This window comes from Diospyros lotus, chromosome 6 (assembly GCF_014633365.1).
Source record: "Diospyros lotus cultivar Yz01 chromosome 6, ASM1463336v1, whole genome shotgun sequence".
In the NCBI taxonomy this organism is placed as follows: domain Eukaryota; kingdom Viridiplantae; phylum Streptophyta; class Magnoliopsida; order Ericales; family Ebenaceae; genus Diospyros; species Diospyros lotus.
In genome coordinates this window covers 35,189,364-35,205,629 of record NC_068343.1, presented here as the reverse complement: position 1 = coordinate 35,205,629, position 16,266 = coordinate 35,189,364, and the positions used below count along the sequence as shown (strand labels likewise).

The 16,266-nt window shown below is 38.1% G+C and overlaps 1 protein-coding gene across 1 annotated transcript in view; it reads left to right on the top strand.

The window, feature by feature from the left end:
* LOC127803431 (probable inactive ATP-dependent zinc metalloprotease FTSHI 4, chloroplastic) overlaps nt 1-13,919 on the top strand; it is a 120,338-nt gene extending 106,419 nt beyond the window's left edge. The window contains exons 15-16 of the mRNA XM_052339646.1: nt 12,901-13,044; nt 13,138-13,919. Coding sequence (XP_052195606.1) covers nt 12,901-13,044; nt 13,138-13,281 — 288 coding nt within the window. The 3' untranslated portion in view covers nt 13,282-13,919. The remainder of the gene's footprint in view (nt 1-12,900; nt 13,045-13,137) is intronic.
* Nucleotides 13,920-16,266: the final 2,347 nt, after the last annotated feature.

Here is a 16,266-nt window from a genome sequence, read left to right as displayed (position 1 = left end):
GCCTTATACCTGTCAAGAGTTCCATTGGCTTTGTATTTGACATTAAAAATTCACCTGCAACCCACTAGTTTGGTATCCTTTGTTCTAGGAACTAATTCCCAGGTTTGATTCTTCTTTAGGGCATCCATTTCTTCTAACATTGCCTTCTTCCAATTATGGTCTTTTACAGCTTCTTCTACTGATTTGGGAATAGCAATTGCATCCAATGATGTTAGGAAGCTTTGATATTGATCGGATGTACGGTGGTATGATAGATAAGAGGCTAATGGATGTTTGGTGCAAGTTCTAACACCTTTTCGAATGGCAATGGGAAGGTTCAAGTCCAGGGGTTCAGATTGGGGTTGAGAGGTATTGAAGTTGGTGGCTGGATTTTTATTTGGTATAATTTCTAGGCTGGTATCTGGAGCTGATGATGGGACTGGCTGCAGTTCTTCAATGGGCTGCCTTCTCTTGTAAACATAGGGAGAACCTTTGTATCTTATAGGAGAATCGAGGTTGGAGTGAGGATGATCAGTTGGTGAAGGTTGAGGTATCATACTAGGGCTGGAATTTTCTGGAGGATCCTGATTGGCTGCTCTAGTCTCTAGACTTGCATTTAGAAATTCCCAATCCAAATCTACAAGATTTGTACCTGCTGGCCTAGCTGGAATAGGAGAAAAATAGGGCTGAGATTCATTAAATGTGACATCTTTTGAAACATAGAATTTTCGGGTGTTTGGGTGGTAGCACTTATACCCCTTTTGTGTTGGAGAGTATCCAAGGAATATGCACTTAAGGGCCCTAGGGTCTAACTTGTCTCTATGGATTTTGAGTATGTGAACAAAACATACACGTCCAAACACTCTTAAGGGTAGTTGAGTATGAAGATTAAAATCTGAAAAAAAAGATTTTAAAGATTGAAACGGACTTTGACCATTTAGAACCCTAGATGGGACTATATTAATGACGTAAGTGGCTATTAACACAGCTTCCCCCAAAAAATATTTTGGTCCATGATGATGATGAAGTAAGGTTCGAGTGACATTGAGAAGATGACGCATCTTTCTCTCTGCCACCCCATTTTGTTGGGGTGTATCAATGCAAGATGACTCATGTATAATTCCCTCTTTTTGGAAATAAGTTTGCAGCTGAATGTTAAAGTAATCCTTTGCATTGTCTGTTCTAAGCCTTTTTATAGTAGTTCCAAATTGGGTTTGAATCATTTTGCAGAATGTGATCAATGTGGACCCAATAGTAGTCTTATCTTTTAAAAGAAATACCCAACACATATGAGTGCAATCATCAATAAATGTAATAAACCATTTTGCCCCAGAACAATTGGATATTCTAGATGGCCCCCAAACATCAGAATGAATCAAGTAGAATGGTTTTGAAGATAAAGTATTACTGATTGGAAATGAGACTCGATGATGTTTAGCAACAATGCATTCATCACACCTAAGACTCCTAGGGTCTAATGACTTAAACAAACCTGGAAATACTTGTTTTAACAATCTAAATGGAGGATGACCTAGTCTAAAATGATGTAACCAAATAGAAGATAATTTAGAGGCTGACTGGGAGGATACTGCTGACTGGAAGGATGAGACTGACTGGGAGGATGCTGATGAAGAATAAGCCACATGTTGCTGTTGTCTCCTTGTAGGACAATCATTCTCCCTATCTAAGATATAGAGCCCATTTCAAACTTTAGCCACACCAATCATCCGCCCCGTTTTCTTGTCCTGAAACTTACACATTGAAGGAGAGAAAACCGCCAAACAATCAAGATTTTGGGTTAGTTTCTATATAGAAATCAAGCTGGTAGTTAAGGCTGGAACATAAAGAACTTGTTCAAGGGAAAGCTGAGAGTTTAATGATACTTTGCCTTTACCTAGGATAGGAATAGTGGTTCCATTGGCAATCAGGATATGTTTGGTAGGCTTAAAGGTATCATAAGTCACAAAACAATGAATATTAGGGGTCATGTGGTTGGTAGCCCCTGAATCAAGGACCCAACTGCTATTCTTATCAATTTTGGAAGCTGAAAAAACTGTATAGGAAGGGAAACTAAGGAAATTACCTTGAGAATTACCTTGATGGGCTAAGGAGCAGGTTCCTCCATCTTGAAACGTCCGGAGAAAGGCTTTTAATTTGCCTAATTCCTCAGCATTCAGTGAATCAGAATCTGCTTCTGCTTCCCTTTTATCAGCTTCCTCTTCTTGCTCTTTATTTACATGAAAGCTTTGGGATTTCATGTTCTTGAATCCTCCAATCCTACTCAAGACTGCCTCCTTCCCATGCAGTTTAAAGCATGTTTCCCTAGTGTGGCGAGGCTTTTTGCAAAAGCTACACCATTGTGAGTCTTGATTATGACTAGGGTTATGATGCTAGAAATTGGATCCGGGTTTGCCAGGGTTCTGAAACCCTAATTTTCCAGTTTTATTTCCTCTACCTTCTTGTTTGCTGATCACTAGTGCAGATCCCTCAGTGGTATGTTCAGTTAGCATAGCATACCTTCGATTTTCCTCACTCCTTACAATTGCAAAAACCCCATTAAGATTTGGGAGTTTCTCCTTACCGAGAATTTGCACCCTTACTTGGTCGAAGTCAGGATTGAGTCCAGCAAGGAACTCAACAATCCGGTCTCGTTCAATTATCCGATTGAGTGTTGCAGCATCCTCTTGGCATACCATCTTGATGGGCTGATATTGATTAAGTTCCAGCCACAATCCTCTCATTACGTTGTAGTAATCTGTGACGGTAAGTTGGCTTTGTTTGGTGGCTATAATCTTTGTCTTGACTTCAAAAATCACGGAAGCATCCTGGATTTTTGAGTAGGTTTGTTGCGCTGTCTCCCATACGGCTTTGGCTGTACTTAGGAACATAAAGTTCCTACTAATCTTTGGTTGCATAGTTCCCCATAACCAAGACATGATGTGAGAATCATCTATGTCCCATGCTTTGTACATTGAATCTGTTTCTTTGGGAGGACTTCCAATCAGATGGTTGCCTTTCCCACGGCCCTTGAGAAGAGTCTTCACTAGTTGTGCCCATTGAAGATAATTTTTCCCGTCCAACTGATAAGATGGATGGACTATAGGGAGTTCTGAGGCCAGAGGGACTTCGCTAACCACTGGAGAGTGATCTGGCTGATGTCCTTCTACTGGATTTGTATCACTGGTTGGGCTTGCGACATCTGATAATTCCGTCATTAAACCTTTTGCTTTCGGCTACCAGTGAGTTCTTGAAACCAGCAGGCTCGTTGATGCAATAAAGGCACGTCAGGGGCAAATAGAGATGGTCCAGGCTTAGGGCAATGAAGGCAGGACCAATGGAGGATCAAATCAAGGACTGAGGATCAAATCAAGAACTGTGCAATGAAGGCAGGACCAACAAAGCAAGGACTGTGTAATGAAGGCACTAGGGTTATGCTGAAAGGAAGCGGGTATCCTACTCGACAGAGTGCTCTGATACCATGTGAAAAAAGAAAGCGGTATTCCTTGATAATTTTATTGATAGCAATAATAGAATTTATACAAGAAGTTTAAAAAAATTCTCCTAAGAATTCTCCTATATTTTAGGGCTAGATTACATCCCTATATTTTAGGACTAGATTCCTAATCTAATATCTAGGACTAGATTACATCAAATTTAAATATACAACAAGAAGATAAAACACAAAATAGATACAAAATATAAAATAATAAAACAACCTATCTTTATTGTCAATTAAAGATGAAATATGCTGGCAAATACACCAAGCAAAAATGAGAAAATATGACTCTTCCAGAATTCACTGTTAAAACATAAACATTTTTCCATTACAATCAAATGAGAGTTACAAAGCCATTTATATACTAGTAACATAATATATTAATGCTATGAATGTGGACTAGAACATTAATAATAACTCAAATTCCTAAGAGACTTAATACATGCATCCAGAGAACTTATCAACTTCCTAAGCTTTATCTTCAAGATACATGGACTAATTCTCAATTAACATTCTCTTCCTTGGGAATTGTTCCATGTACTCCCAACATGCTTCTCATCTTCTCAAACCTTGCCTTTTGAAGACTTTTGGTCATGACATCTGCTACTTGAGCCTCGGATGGACAATAATTTAGCTTAATTTCTTTATTAGTCACCATTTCTCTTATTGCATGAAACTTGACCCGAATATGTTTGGCAATGCCATGAAGAACTGGATTTTCTGCAAGAGAAATAGCAGATTTGTTGTCCACATTTAAGACCACAGGTGAACTGACATTTATGCCCAAATCTGAAAGTATTTTCTGAATCCAAATAGCTTGATTTGCAGCATTTACAGCTGCAATATATTCTGCCTCAGCAGAGGATTGAGCAAAAATTTCTTGTTTCTTTGAACACCATGAAAACACACCATTTCCAAGGGTAAATGCATAACCTGAAGTACTTCTACTGTCAGCTTCATTTCCAGCCCAATCTGAGTCTGAATATCCCATTAACTCCCCTGAATTTCTGGAGTTGAACCAAATACCATAATTTATGGTTCCTTTCACATATCTCAGAATCCTCTTAGCACATCTAAGATGCCTTTCACATGGCTCATGCATAAATCTTGATAAATAGCTCACAGGAAACATAATATCTGGCCTGGTGTGTGTGAAGAAGAGAAGACCTCCAATGATGCTTCTGAAAAAGGTTGCATCAACCATTTCACCTTCATCATTTTTTGACAGCTTCTCATTGCAAGCCATTGGAGTTGAGACTGGCTTGCAGTCTTCCATCTTACATCTTTTCAACAGATCTTTAGCATACTTGGATTGAGACATGAAAATACCTTTTTCTGTTTGCGTGATCTCCATCCCAAGAAAGTAGTTCATAACTCCAAGATCTGACATCTCAAATTGCTTTTTCATTTCAGCTTTGAAATTTTGGAGTGCATCCTTATCATCACCTGTTATTAATAAATCATCAACATACATAGAAACAACAAGAGTTCTGTTGTTAGAACCCTTCTTGACATATAATGTTGCCTCATGTAGACTTCTTTGAAAGCCACATCTGGACAAATAAGCATCAATCTTTCCATACCAGGCTCTTGGAGCCTGTTTCAGCCCATACAAAGCCTTATGAAGCTTTAAGACTTTATCACCTTCTACCTCAGCTGGAAAACCTTGAGGAATACAACAACAACAACATATCCAGTCTTTATCCCACTATGTGGGGTCGGCTACTTGAATTCTAGACTTCCATGTATTTCTGTCTTTTGTCATATCCTCATTTAGATCCATATATTTCATATCAAATTTTAATGTCTCTCCCAAAGTCTTCTTGGGTCTACCTCTACCTCTTTTTGTGACTAATTGTTCCATTTCATCAACTCTCCTCACAGGAGCGTCTCTTAGTCTCCTTCTCACATGACCAAACCATCTTAGTTTAGTCTCTCTCATCTTTTCCTCGATTGGCACTACTCCTACCTTATTACGAATAACTTCATTTCTAATTTTATCCTTTCTTGTATGTCCGCACATCCATCTTAACATTCTCATCTTAACCTTGAGGAATATCCACATAAATATCCTCTTTCAAATCACCATTGAGAAATGCTGATTTTACATCCAAATGATAGATTTCCTAGCCAAGTTTTGCAGCTAAAGCAACCAGCAGCCGAACTGTGTCCTGCCTTGCAACAGGAGCAAATGTTTCCCCATAATCCAAACCAGCCTTTTGAGCATATCCTTTCACAACTAATCTTGCTTTCAGCTTGTTGAGTGAACCATCTGGGTTTCTTTTCACCTTGTAAATCCATTTCAAACCAATTGGCTTTCTTCCTTTAGGTTTGCTTACAAGACTCCAAGTTTGGTTCTTGTTGATCATGAACAGCTCCTCCTCCATAGCTTGAATCCATCTAGGATCTTGAGAAGCCTCTTCATATGAATCTGGTTCAGAAATGACCAAATTACAGCTCTCATATATATCACTAAGACTTCTGGTTTTTTGCTTTAATGGCTCATCTTGACTATCAAATTCGTCTTTGGCATCTGCATCTTCATTGCTTTGCTGTTGAAATTGCAATTCCTGAGTGGGTTCAAAAATGATATCTTTATGTGGCTTTAGTTCATTCTCATCAAAACTCCAATACGAGCCTTCATCAATCACCAAATCTCTAGTGATAAGGACCTTTCCTTCTTGCACATCACAGACTTTGTAACCTTTAGTCATAGGAGCATAGCCTAGGAGTATCCCAGGTCGAGACTTTTGATCTAATTTGGATCTCTTGATTGCTGGCACATGAACATAACATCCAGAACCAAAGATCCTCACATGCTTTACTGAAGGTTTATGACCTGTCCATGCTTCAATAGGTGTAACTCCCTTTAAGGCTGAAGTAGGAAGTCTATTTATAAGATAAATTGTTATGTAAGCAGTTTCAGCCCAGAATTCATTTGGGAGCTTCTTTCCAGCCAACATACACCTTACCATCTCCATGACAACTCTATTCTTCCTCTCCACAACACCATTCTGTTGCGGGGTATATGGAGTTGTGAGTTGATGCGAAATACCATACTTACTGCAGAATTCTTTAAATTCTGTGGAGTTAAACTCAAGACCGTTGTCAGTTCTGAGAGCCTTGATCTTGCAACCACTTTGAGCTTCAACCATCCTTTTGAACTTCTTGAAAACATCAAAAGCTTGTGACTTACTTTTGATGAAATAGATCCAGGTACTCCGAGTGTAATCATCCACAAAAAGGACAAAGGATTTATTCTTGTTCAAGGATTCCTTCTTCATAGGACCACAAAGGTCACTGTGAATGAGTTCAAGCTTGTTCTTCGCTCTCCATGTGACTTCAACAGGAAATGGAAGTCTGTGTTGCTTCCCCATTTGACAAACCCCACACACTTCATTTGGGATCATTACATCTGGCATATTTCTTGCCATGCCTTCCTTACATAATTTAGAAAGAGCATTATAGTGAAAATGACCAAATCTACAATGCCACAACTTGGATTCATCAACAGTTACATTACATGCATCTTCCTTTTGGATATTAAAATTTAACATGAAGGACTTGTTGATCATAGGCATCCTTGCAGTTAAAGAGCCTTCTTTATCATAGATGTAACATGTATTTCCTTTGAAAAGAACTGAATAACCATTCACTAGCATTTGAGGCACACTTAGGAGGTTATGAGAGAGTGAGGGGACATAAAGAACCTGATTAATATATCTTGGCCCAACCTTGGTTTGAACCAAAATAGTTCCCCTTCCAGCAGCTTCAACAAATTGACCATTTCCAAGTCTGACTTTGATCTTTACAGACTTGTCCAAGCTATGAAATAGACTTTCCTTCTTTGCCATATGACTTGTGCAACCACTATCAACCAGCCATGTATGAGAATCAGTTTCAGATAATTGAGAGGCAAGAAATACCTTTGCTTCGGGCTCATCTTCTTCTGTGATATTTGCTTGTTGAGTTGCCCCTCCTTTGCCTTGACCCTTTTTCAGTCTGCAATGTTTTTCAAAATGGCCCACCTTGTTGCAAAACCTGCATTGAATGGGAGGCTTTCCTTTGTATCTGCAATCTTCCTCTTTGTGGTTTGTTCTAGTGCAATGTTTGCATGGTGGATAGCTTGACTTTTTGTCTGAATCTGCAGAAATCTGCACGCCTTTCCCTTTGTCTGAACTTCCTTTTGCAGGTTTCTTGCCATATCTTTTGTCTTGCTTGCCTTTGTGCCTTGCTTGGAATGCTCCTTCGACATCATCTTCTTCATCTATAATGCTTAGCCTTTTTTCAAAGGCATAGAGCCTACTGATCAGTTCTGAAATACTAAGAGTCTTGGGATCAATAGACTCTTCAATGGCTGAAATCTTCGATTCATACTTCATTGGTAGGCTGACAAGAATTTTTTCAATAATATTTTCATCTGGAAAATCTTGGCCCAAAAATCTGATCTTGTTTGCCACATCAAGTAGCCTTGAAGTATATTCTTTAACACTTTCTCCTTCATTTTCATGAGATCAAATTCCCTCCTTAAAGTTCTTAAATTGACAAACTTCACTCTGTCGTTGCCTTCAAATTCCAGCTTCAGTTTGTCCCACACTTCCTTTGGAGACTTAATATTGATAATTCTTGTGAAAACTGCCTCAAAGACAGCCTGGTGAATGCAGGTCAAAGCTTTTGGTTTCCTTTGCTTTGCCTCATCATGAATTTTAATTTGATTGAGAGTAGGATTTGCAGGTAGAGGAGGCGGATTAGAATCAAGCTCCACTACTTCCCATAGATTGAGGGCTTTGAGATATGCTTCCATCTTGAAAGCCCATAAATGGTAGTTGTTACCATCAAACCTTGGAGGACCAGACCCAATCTGCTCACTTGAAGACATTTTGGAGTTAAATGAACAGATCCCTCAAGAATACAGCTCTGATACCACTTGTCAATTAAAGATGAAATATGCTGGCAAATACACCAAGCAAAAATGAGAAAATATGACTCTTCCAGAATTCACTGTTAAAACATAAACATTTTTCCATTACAATCAAATGAGAGTTACAAAGCCATTTATATACTAGTAACGTAATATATTAATGTTATGAATGTGGACTAGAACATTAATAATAACTCAAATTCCTAAGAGACTTAATACATGCATCCAGAGAACTTATCAACTTCCTAAGCTTTATCTTCAAGATACATGGAATAATTCTCAATTAACATTTATCTTGCCATAGATTCTTATCCTCGTTCCCACAATTTCCATTATTTCTTTGATAGTGGAAGATTTGGATAGACTTCAGTCCCATGATTTTTATTCTTCGCATTGAGGAGATTTTCTACATAAATTTCAATGTTCTTGTGGTTGATTTATTGTTGCACTTTAATTCATATTATTTTATATTTTGTTTGATTTGACTCCCACTAGGTTCACACAAGAAAGGAGAAGTCAACAATTTTTGGGCATCAGATCCCTCCTAAGGACCAGCCTAGGAGAGCGTAAGAAGTTGACAATCTATCTACATTCAGTGCTCAAGAGACAATGGACATGAATAAGATGATAGAGGAAATTTTGGAACAAAAACGACTAGTACAAGCCCAAGAGGATCATTAGAGGAGGAAAATTCTCTTCACTCCAGAGATTAAGGAGAAATCTCTTTCGAGGAAATTCAAGATGCCCCAGTTGGCTACTTATTCAAAAAAGAGGATCCTCATGACTACATACAAAATTATGAATAGCTCATGCTGCTTCATGGTTGGGTAAACGCTATTATGTGTAGGGCCTTCCCCCCATCTATAACTGATCATGCACGTGCTTGGTTCGATGGTCTAGTTGAAGAGTTTATTTCCTTTTTCGATCAATTAAGAAGGGAATTCATCAAGGCCTTCATCATCAATAGTCAAAGGAAGAAAGATGCCACCTACCTCCTTTACATTCAACAAAGTAGCAAAGAAATCCTCCAACAATATGTTTTGATCAATTCTGAAATGCACCATTAGAGATACAAGACCTGCAGATGGGGGTAGTGGTCATCGTAATGCTTCAAAGAACCAGGTTAACCTCTCTATAAGAGTCTCTTGCCTTGAACCAGCCAACAACCCTAGCTGATCTATTTGTCCTAGCGAACAAATATATCTTGCAGGCTAAAGTGATGAGAATGGTTGAAGGAAATGAAGAAAAGGATAAAAAGAAAGAAAAAAAGGGATTCTGATGAAGGGACAAAGAGGAAAGAAAAATCCAAAAAGACTTATGACCTTCCTAGGCTCCAATTCAAAAACTATACTCCATTCATACAACCACTATCCTCTTATCTTAGTAGCCATCGAAGGATCAGGTCTCATCAAATTCCCTAATAAGATTGACAAACCTCTGTGGAGAAAAAAAGAAGCCTTTTTCCAGTTCCACAGTTGCCACAAACACTCCACTGACAAATGCCATTAGTTGATGAATCAAATAGAGGGCTTGATTAGAGAGGAAAAACTGAGAAGATTTGTGGACACAGAAGCCTAGATAGATTACCTCGGGGACAAAGATTATAATCCAGTGCAGAAAGAATGGGCAAGGGTTGGGAAGCAGAACTTATCACATAGATGTCTAGCAGGGAAGTAAAATAGGCAAGAGATTGAATACAAACTGTTTGAAGTTATATTGTACTTTACATTGCCTAAATAAAAACTTTTACCTTGTTACAATTTCTTTTTTGTGTATTTTGTTTTCCAAGACAAAGAATGCATGAAAAGGACTAAAATCTTGGTGGACAAGCAAACCTAGCATCAAACACACAAAATGCATAAGAATGGATTAAAAACTAAAACACAAAAGCGCAAAAATGATTTAGGGTTCATCATCCAAAAAGATCTAAAAAATTGAAATGCAAAAGTGTGAGAACGATCCAAAAATCGAAACTAAAAAACATGAGGACAATCCAAAAACTGAAGCACAAAAGTATGAGAACGGTCTAAAAATCAAAGTACAACTGCATGAGAACGGTTCAAAAACAAAAGTGCAAATTGCATGAGATCGACATAAAACCTAAAAGGCAAAAACACGAAAAGGATCTAGGACAAACCTAGCATCGAAAGCAAAAAAAAAAAAACAAATGCACAAACACTATTTAGGGACCATCATCCATGAGAAACAAGGGTCATGGCAACGTGAAGTTCTATTAAACCAATGGGTTATAGAAAACAAAGACCCATTGAAGGTTAACAGTGTAAGTGTCCTCGATAGAGTGAAGTCCTCCTAAAAGATTAGGGAGCAAACCCTAACTTAAGAAAGGAAACAATAAGAAAAAAGAAGTAGTGAGATGAGGAAGAAAATCATTTTATTGCACTCAAAACAAACAATACATGGATAGAGTAAAAGAAAAGGTACATTGGAGAAAAACAAAAAGCCCTAAAAGTCTACTCAATTGGGCTGGGATGAATCTCCACTGGGGATATGGAAGATTGGGGAACAACTCCAAATGGGACTATCAAGGGTGACCGAGGTCAAGTTTTCAACAACTAACTTGGATCGTCAACATCCAAATCCTTGAGAACTTCAATCACCTCAGGGTTTCCTCAACCACTTGAATAAGGCTCCAAAGGACTAGGGAGTTTCTCAAAGCCAATAACCAGGATGGAAATAAGCTTCCAGACACTTAAATTTCAAATCGTAATGTTGCCAACTTGAAACACTGAAATATGCGACTTCAAGTCGGGATGGATGGACCTTGTAAAATGACACGACATGAAGGTGGGTGATTTATTGATAAATAGGCATGGGGAAGACTTGGTGCTCAGCATAATAGCATTCAATCCAATTGCCTGGGAGAAAGAGCTTTAGCCTTTGCTTGTTAAAAACAACATGAGGCAGGATAAACACCCAACAGAAGAAAAGAAGCTCTCAAGAATCCACACTACAATATTTTATTGCCACCATACATGTACTAAGCCTCGAAATCTTCAATGCTACAGAGTTTACTAGATCTTGGCATGTACCAAAGGGCTACAAAAAGAGATTCAACCACGTAAGAACTCTTAATTCATAATGCTCAGGGAAAGGATATAGCACGCGTGCCCTTGTAAGTCTTGCTTCAGAGAAGTAATATCTATTACCAAGAATCAACTGCATTTCCTGAGGAGTGACAATCATGAGTTTGTTTTGCCCTCACTATCTTATAGAAAAGAAATCGAAAAAAATGAAAGACTCCACTAAAAGAGTCTGCAGAAGATTAGCATTGAGTGACTCTTCGGAAGACTGAAGGAATCCCTGAGAGATGACCGAGAGAGCAAGAGAGTCTAGGAAAAGAACCAAGAAGAATTGCTCTGGCAAAGAGTGAAAAATGGAAATTGATTGAGGTACCCTTTCATAGGGAAAACTCAAAAGACGAAGCGACAGTGGGTGTAATAATCTAGACTGTCCAAATCTCAGAAAAATCACAGCCATCAGATGAATGAGAAACAAAGATACAATGCAGTAAAGTCTATTAGACAGAAAATACCTGCATTACGAAAAAGACTGCTGGGAGAGTCCTGGAAAGGGCAAGCCGACAGCAAAAGCTACTATTTTTTCAAGAAATCTGGAGGAAAGAGTGAGGAGCAATTGATGTGTATATGGATCACCAAGGCCTAGTCAAAACCTGTGAAATAAACCCAATGGGAGAACTAGAGGAAAATCTTGAGAAAAACCCAGAAGGAGACTCTTAAGGGGTAAAGGACTTGAGGCAAAAGGATTCACCTAATGAATATGCACTAACCCAATCACAAAGCCTATAAAGGACAAGCACAAAAGCTGAAGATAAAGCGTAAGGGCCAAATGAAGAGTCTCGCATGGAAAGACCCCAAGAGACCCTCTCAACCAAGGGGTTCCCGGGAGAGTCTTGGTAGACTCTCGTGAAAAGAGCTTCTAGAGAGTCGTAAAGTCTCCCAGAAGATTCTCCTATGGGATATTCCCAGTATAAAAGTGTAAGCAGATTACCTCCGAAATCTCCTTTGAGAATCTCGCAATAGATAAGGATTATCCAACAATAATTCCTATCTCAATCGAACCCAAAATGGTATGAATGCTTATCACAAACCTCATAGCTCACCTATAAATAGATAAGCCTTTCTCTTGAAAAAAGGGGGGACTTAGCAAATACTACCCAAAATTCTTTGCAAGCTCCTTTGATTTTTGGCAAGTTTGACTTAAGCATCGAAGGGTTTGCGTGGGTAATACCATGTGCCCTCTAACCAGCTTGTTTTTTATGAATTTATTGTTGTATCTCGGTAGCAACAATCTTGAATATTTATTTGCTTCCAAATTTTGGCTATACACAATCGTAATATGTTTATATCTATTTTATTATCTCTTCTTTTTTTCTTTTTTTCTTTTTTTTTTAGATTTAACTTTTAAATCTGTCCATGTTTAACCCAAAAGAAAACTATTAATATTGTCTTTGCTTCTTATTCAGCCGGCAGTAAGTCCAGTTGATGAATACGGTGCCTTAATATATGCTGGACGATGGGGTACCTATGGTGTTTCACTTCCAGGGAGAGTGACTTTTGCTCCTGGAAATGTGGGATTTTCAACTTTTGGGGCACCACGTCCGATGGAGGTGAGCAGGCAGCAGTTACACTGTAGCATTACCAAGATGCAGCCTTTTTGTCTCACGGTGACTCATTATGTTATTTCTCATCCTCGTTTGCAGACACAAATAATCAGCGATGAAACTTGGAAGCTAGTAGATGGAATTTGGGATAAAAGAGTTGAGGAAATTAAAGCTGAAGCCACTATGGAGGCTGCAGAAGACAAGGAGAGACCGCAACTTTTGTTGGCCAGTCATTTCCTGTGACAGCACGTACATGTCTCTTTGAATGAGTGTGCAGCTTGTCACCGGCCTAATGTTGGTCTGTTGGAAAATTTTGTCAAAATAACACTGTATGTTAGCCTCACTTAGTAGCCTGAATCGAAGCTCAAGGCCGAAAAGTACCTGTCCATGGGGCATGCAAGCGGGGGTTGGGCGTTGGCTGGCAGCTCTTTGTACATGTCAGTAACATTATATATGATGAACATGAGGACCCTGTTCTGCCACTACATTAGGGGACCTGCCTGCCTGCCTGCAGACTGCAGTTGATGTCTCATACCAAGAAAGCGCGAGCATGAGCAGAGTTGAAGCTGTCATTCTTCCAATGTTGAATGTTTTGCTGAGGAGGAGGCTCATTGTTAATTCAGCTGAGAGAGCTAGCTGTTCCTTTTACATGACTAGTGTGTTGAGTGCCTCTGCCTCTCTGTCCTGTCTGTGCCTTTTTATTTTTAATGTGTCCAATGAAAATATTATCTTAATAGATTCAACAACTGCAACTGGGATGGGAACACTTCTTCTGTTCTTCAGCAGGTTTCATAGACCTTATTCTTTAAATTTAGTAGTTTTCAACTTCCATAAATTTCTCTCTTTCCTACTTGATTAAGGTTACTTTGCATTTTGAACCTCATTCTTGGATTATGTTTGTTCTTACATACAACCACCTCCAGTTGGACAATACCCTTAATTTCTTCATTAAAATTAAGGGCAATAACCATTTAAAATTTTGAAAGCCTTTGGATTGGACCTAATTATCTGAAATATCCATCAAAGAATCAAATTTTCTTGGAACTTATTACATTGCGGTCAGCAACCTGTCAAAATGAAAATTTTAAATTTTTCATTTCCTTTTGGTCTAATGGACGCAAAACCAATTCTCTTAGAAACAAGACTTTCTCAACCCCCCCCCCCCCCCCCCCCCCCCCCCCTCCAAAAAAAAAGAAAAAGAAAAAGAAAAAACTTCTTCACCTGTTATGTAGAATTTTTTTCGTATTTTTATGTTTTTTACATATACCAATAAATCATCAAAGTGGATTGTTGTGTAACAGTATTTTATTATGAGCGTTCTGAATAGTTTTTCTAAGATAATTCATAACTCATATTTAGAAATTATCTTTTGGTGATTTTTCTGTCAAAAGTTGTGTAACACATTCTAGTTTTTTTTTTTTTTTTTTTTTTGGGGGGGGGGAATGGTTTCAAACATAACTTCATTTGAATAGTGTTGTTTAGGCCTAAACAAGATGATTTTTATCACATAATACTAACAAAGTTGCAATATATGTCACACCTTTCCTTTAAAAATAAATGACGTATGCGAATCATCCACACAAAAAGATTTAGAACACAATATAAGATTTAAAGCTAACACAACTTAACATCTCATAAAAACCCTTTTACTAAACAAGCATGCTCAAATGGATTTTCAATACAATATCTTTCTTTGCACCTTGCCTTTTGAAATCACTTCCACCTACATATATGTGAATATATATATATATAATAAAAATATAATTGGGGTGAGATATACATTTAGTAAACATTATGCATAAAGATATTCGACATGAATAGCATTTTCATCAACTAAAATGCAACAAAACATCCATAGGTTGCAAGTTGAACACATACTTTCCAAAGATTATCAACTACCACATGCATGACTACTCTCAACATTTATGCAAAATATTCAAAATAATCTATTTATCATGAAAAATAATACTTCAACATTTTTGTCATCCCTTCACCTTAGCAAGATTCACCAATAGCCTTCAAGGATATGAAGAATAATGGCCTCCTCCTTGTTCTTGGGTGTTTCACCAAGATTTATGGAGACTAAGTTAGGACTTGTGATGAGAAAATCATCCTTTCTCTTTCTTCCTCTCTTCCTTTCTTTTTCCTTCCTTTTTCTTCTCTCTTTCTTTCTTTCTTTTACATAGAAATTAAGGGGTCATCACCTTCTCAAACGCCTTTAGTCAAAGCATCCCACCCTTTCTATAAACCACAGGTCTAGCCACTATAGCCTCAAAGTAGAACCAAGTCATTGCCCAAGGGCTGGAGTCGTGGCCCTTTGAATAGCAATAGCCGAAACTTCTACGTGGAGCGTGAATCAATCCCACAACCTTGTAGTAACTAGGTTCTCCCTTGTACACAGTTAATCAATTGTGCTACCTCGAGGGGTTTTCTTTTCTCTCTCTCCCATCATCTTTTGGTTGAAAACCCTTCATTTCTCTCTTTTTTCTCTCATGCTTTCGAAATAAAGAGTTGGGGTTTAGGTTTGATATTTATATCCATCTCCTCCCTTTAGGCTTGATCTAGGCCCAAAAATGAACCCTAGAATTGTTAGGGTTTGATTGTTAAGATTTTCTTTCCATGTAAAGGGTCTAATGACAATGAGCAACACAAATCAAATCAGTGACTATTCTTCTTCCTCCTTAGTGTATTGAGTAGCAAGGGTAGCAATTCAAATCTATGACTTCACAAAGTTATCCACAACAAGAAGGAACATATCTCCTTTGGAAAAGGCAATAGTAGCTCGTAGGGGGTTCAATTTTCATTACTGGTGTTGAAGTGAATTCTTATGGTGGGTTGCAATGGAGATGAGCTCTTAACTCTTTCAAGAGAGAATGTATAGTGATTTTCTCGCCTATTGATCATTTCACAAAGGAGCTCTTACCACATTATCATAGTTGTTCTCTATTATCTCTATTACCACCTCACCATGAAAAAACCTACTCTCCTCACAACCCATCCATCTTCTCGTCATTCACCATATATGTTTTGATTTCACTACATGAACAGAGAAGATGGATTGGTTGATAATAAGGTTGTGCATTTTCCTAGAGCGGTGGTAGAAGATGATACAATTGTTATATTAAGAGAGGGGTGAATTAAATTTTTTACTCTTTTTAAAATTTGAACTTAAATAAATGAAATTAAAATAAGAATACGATAAAGGAAAGAATGCAACACACTTGATTT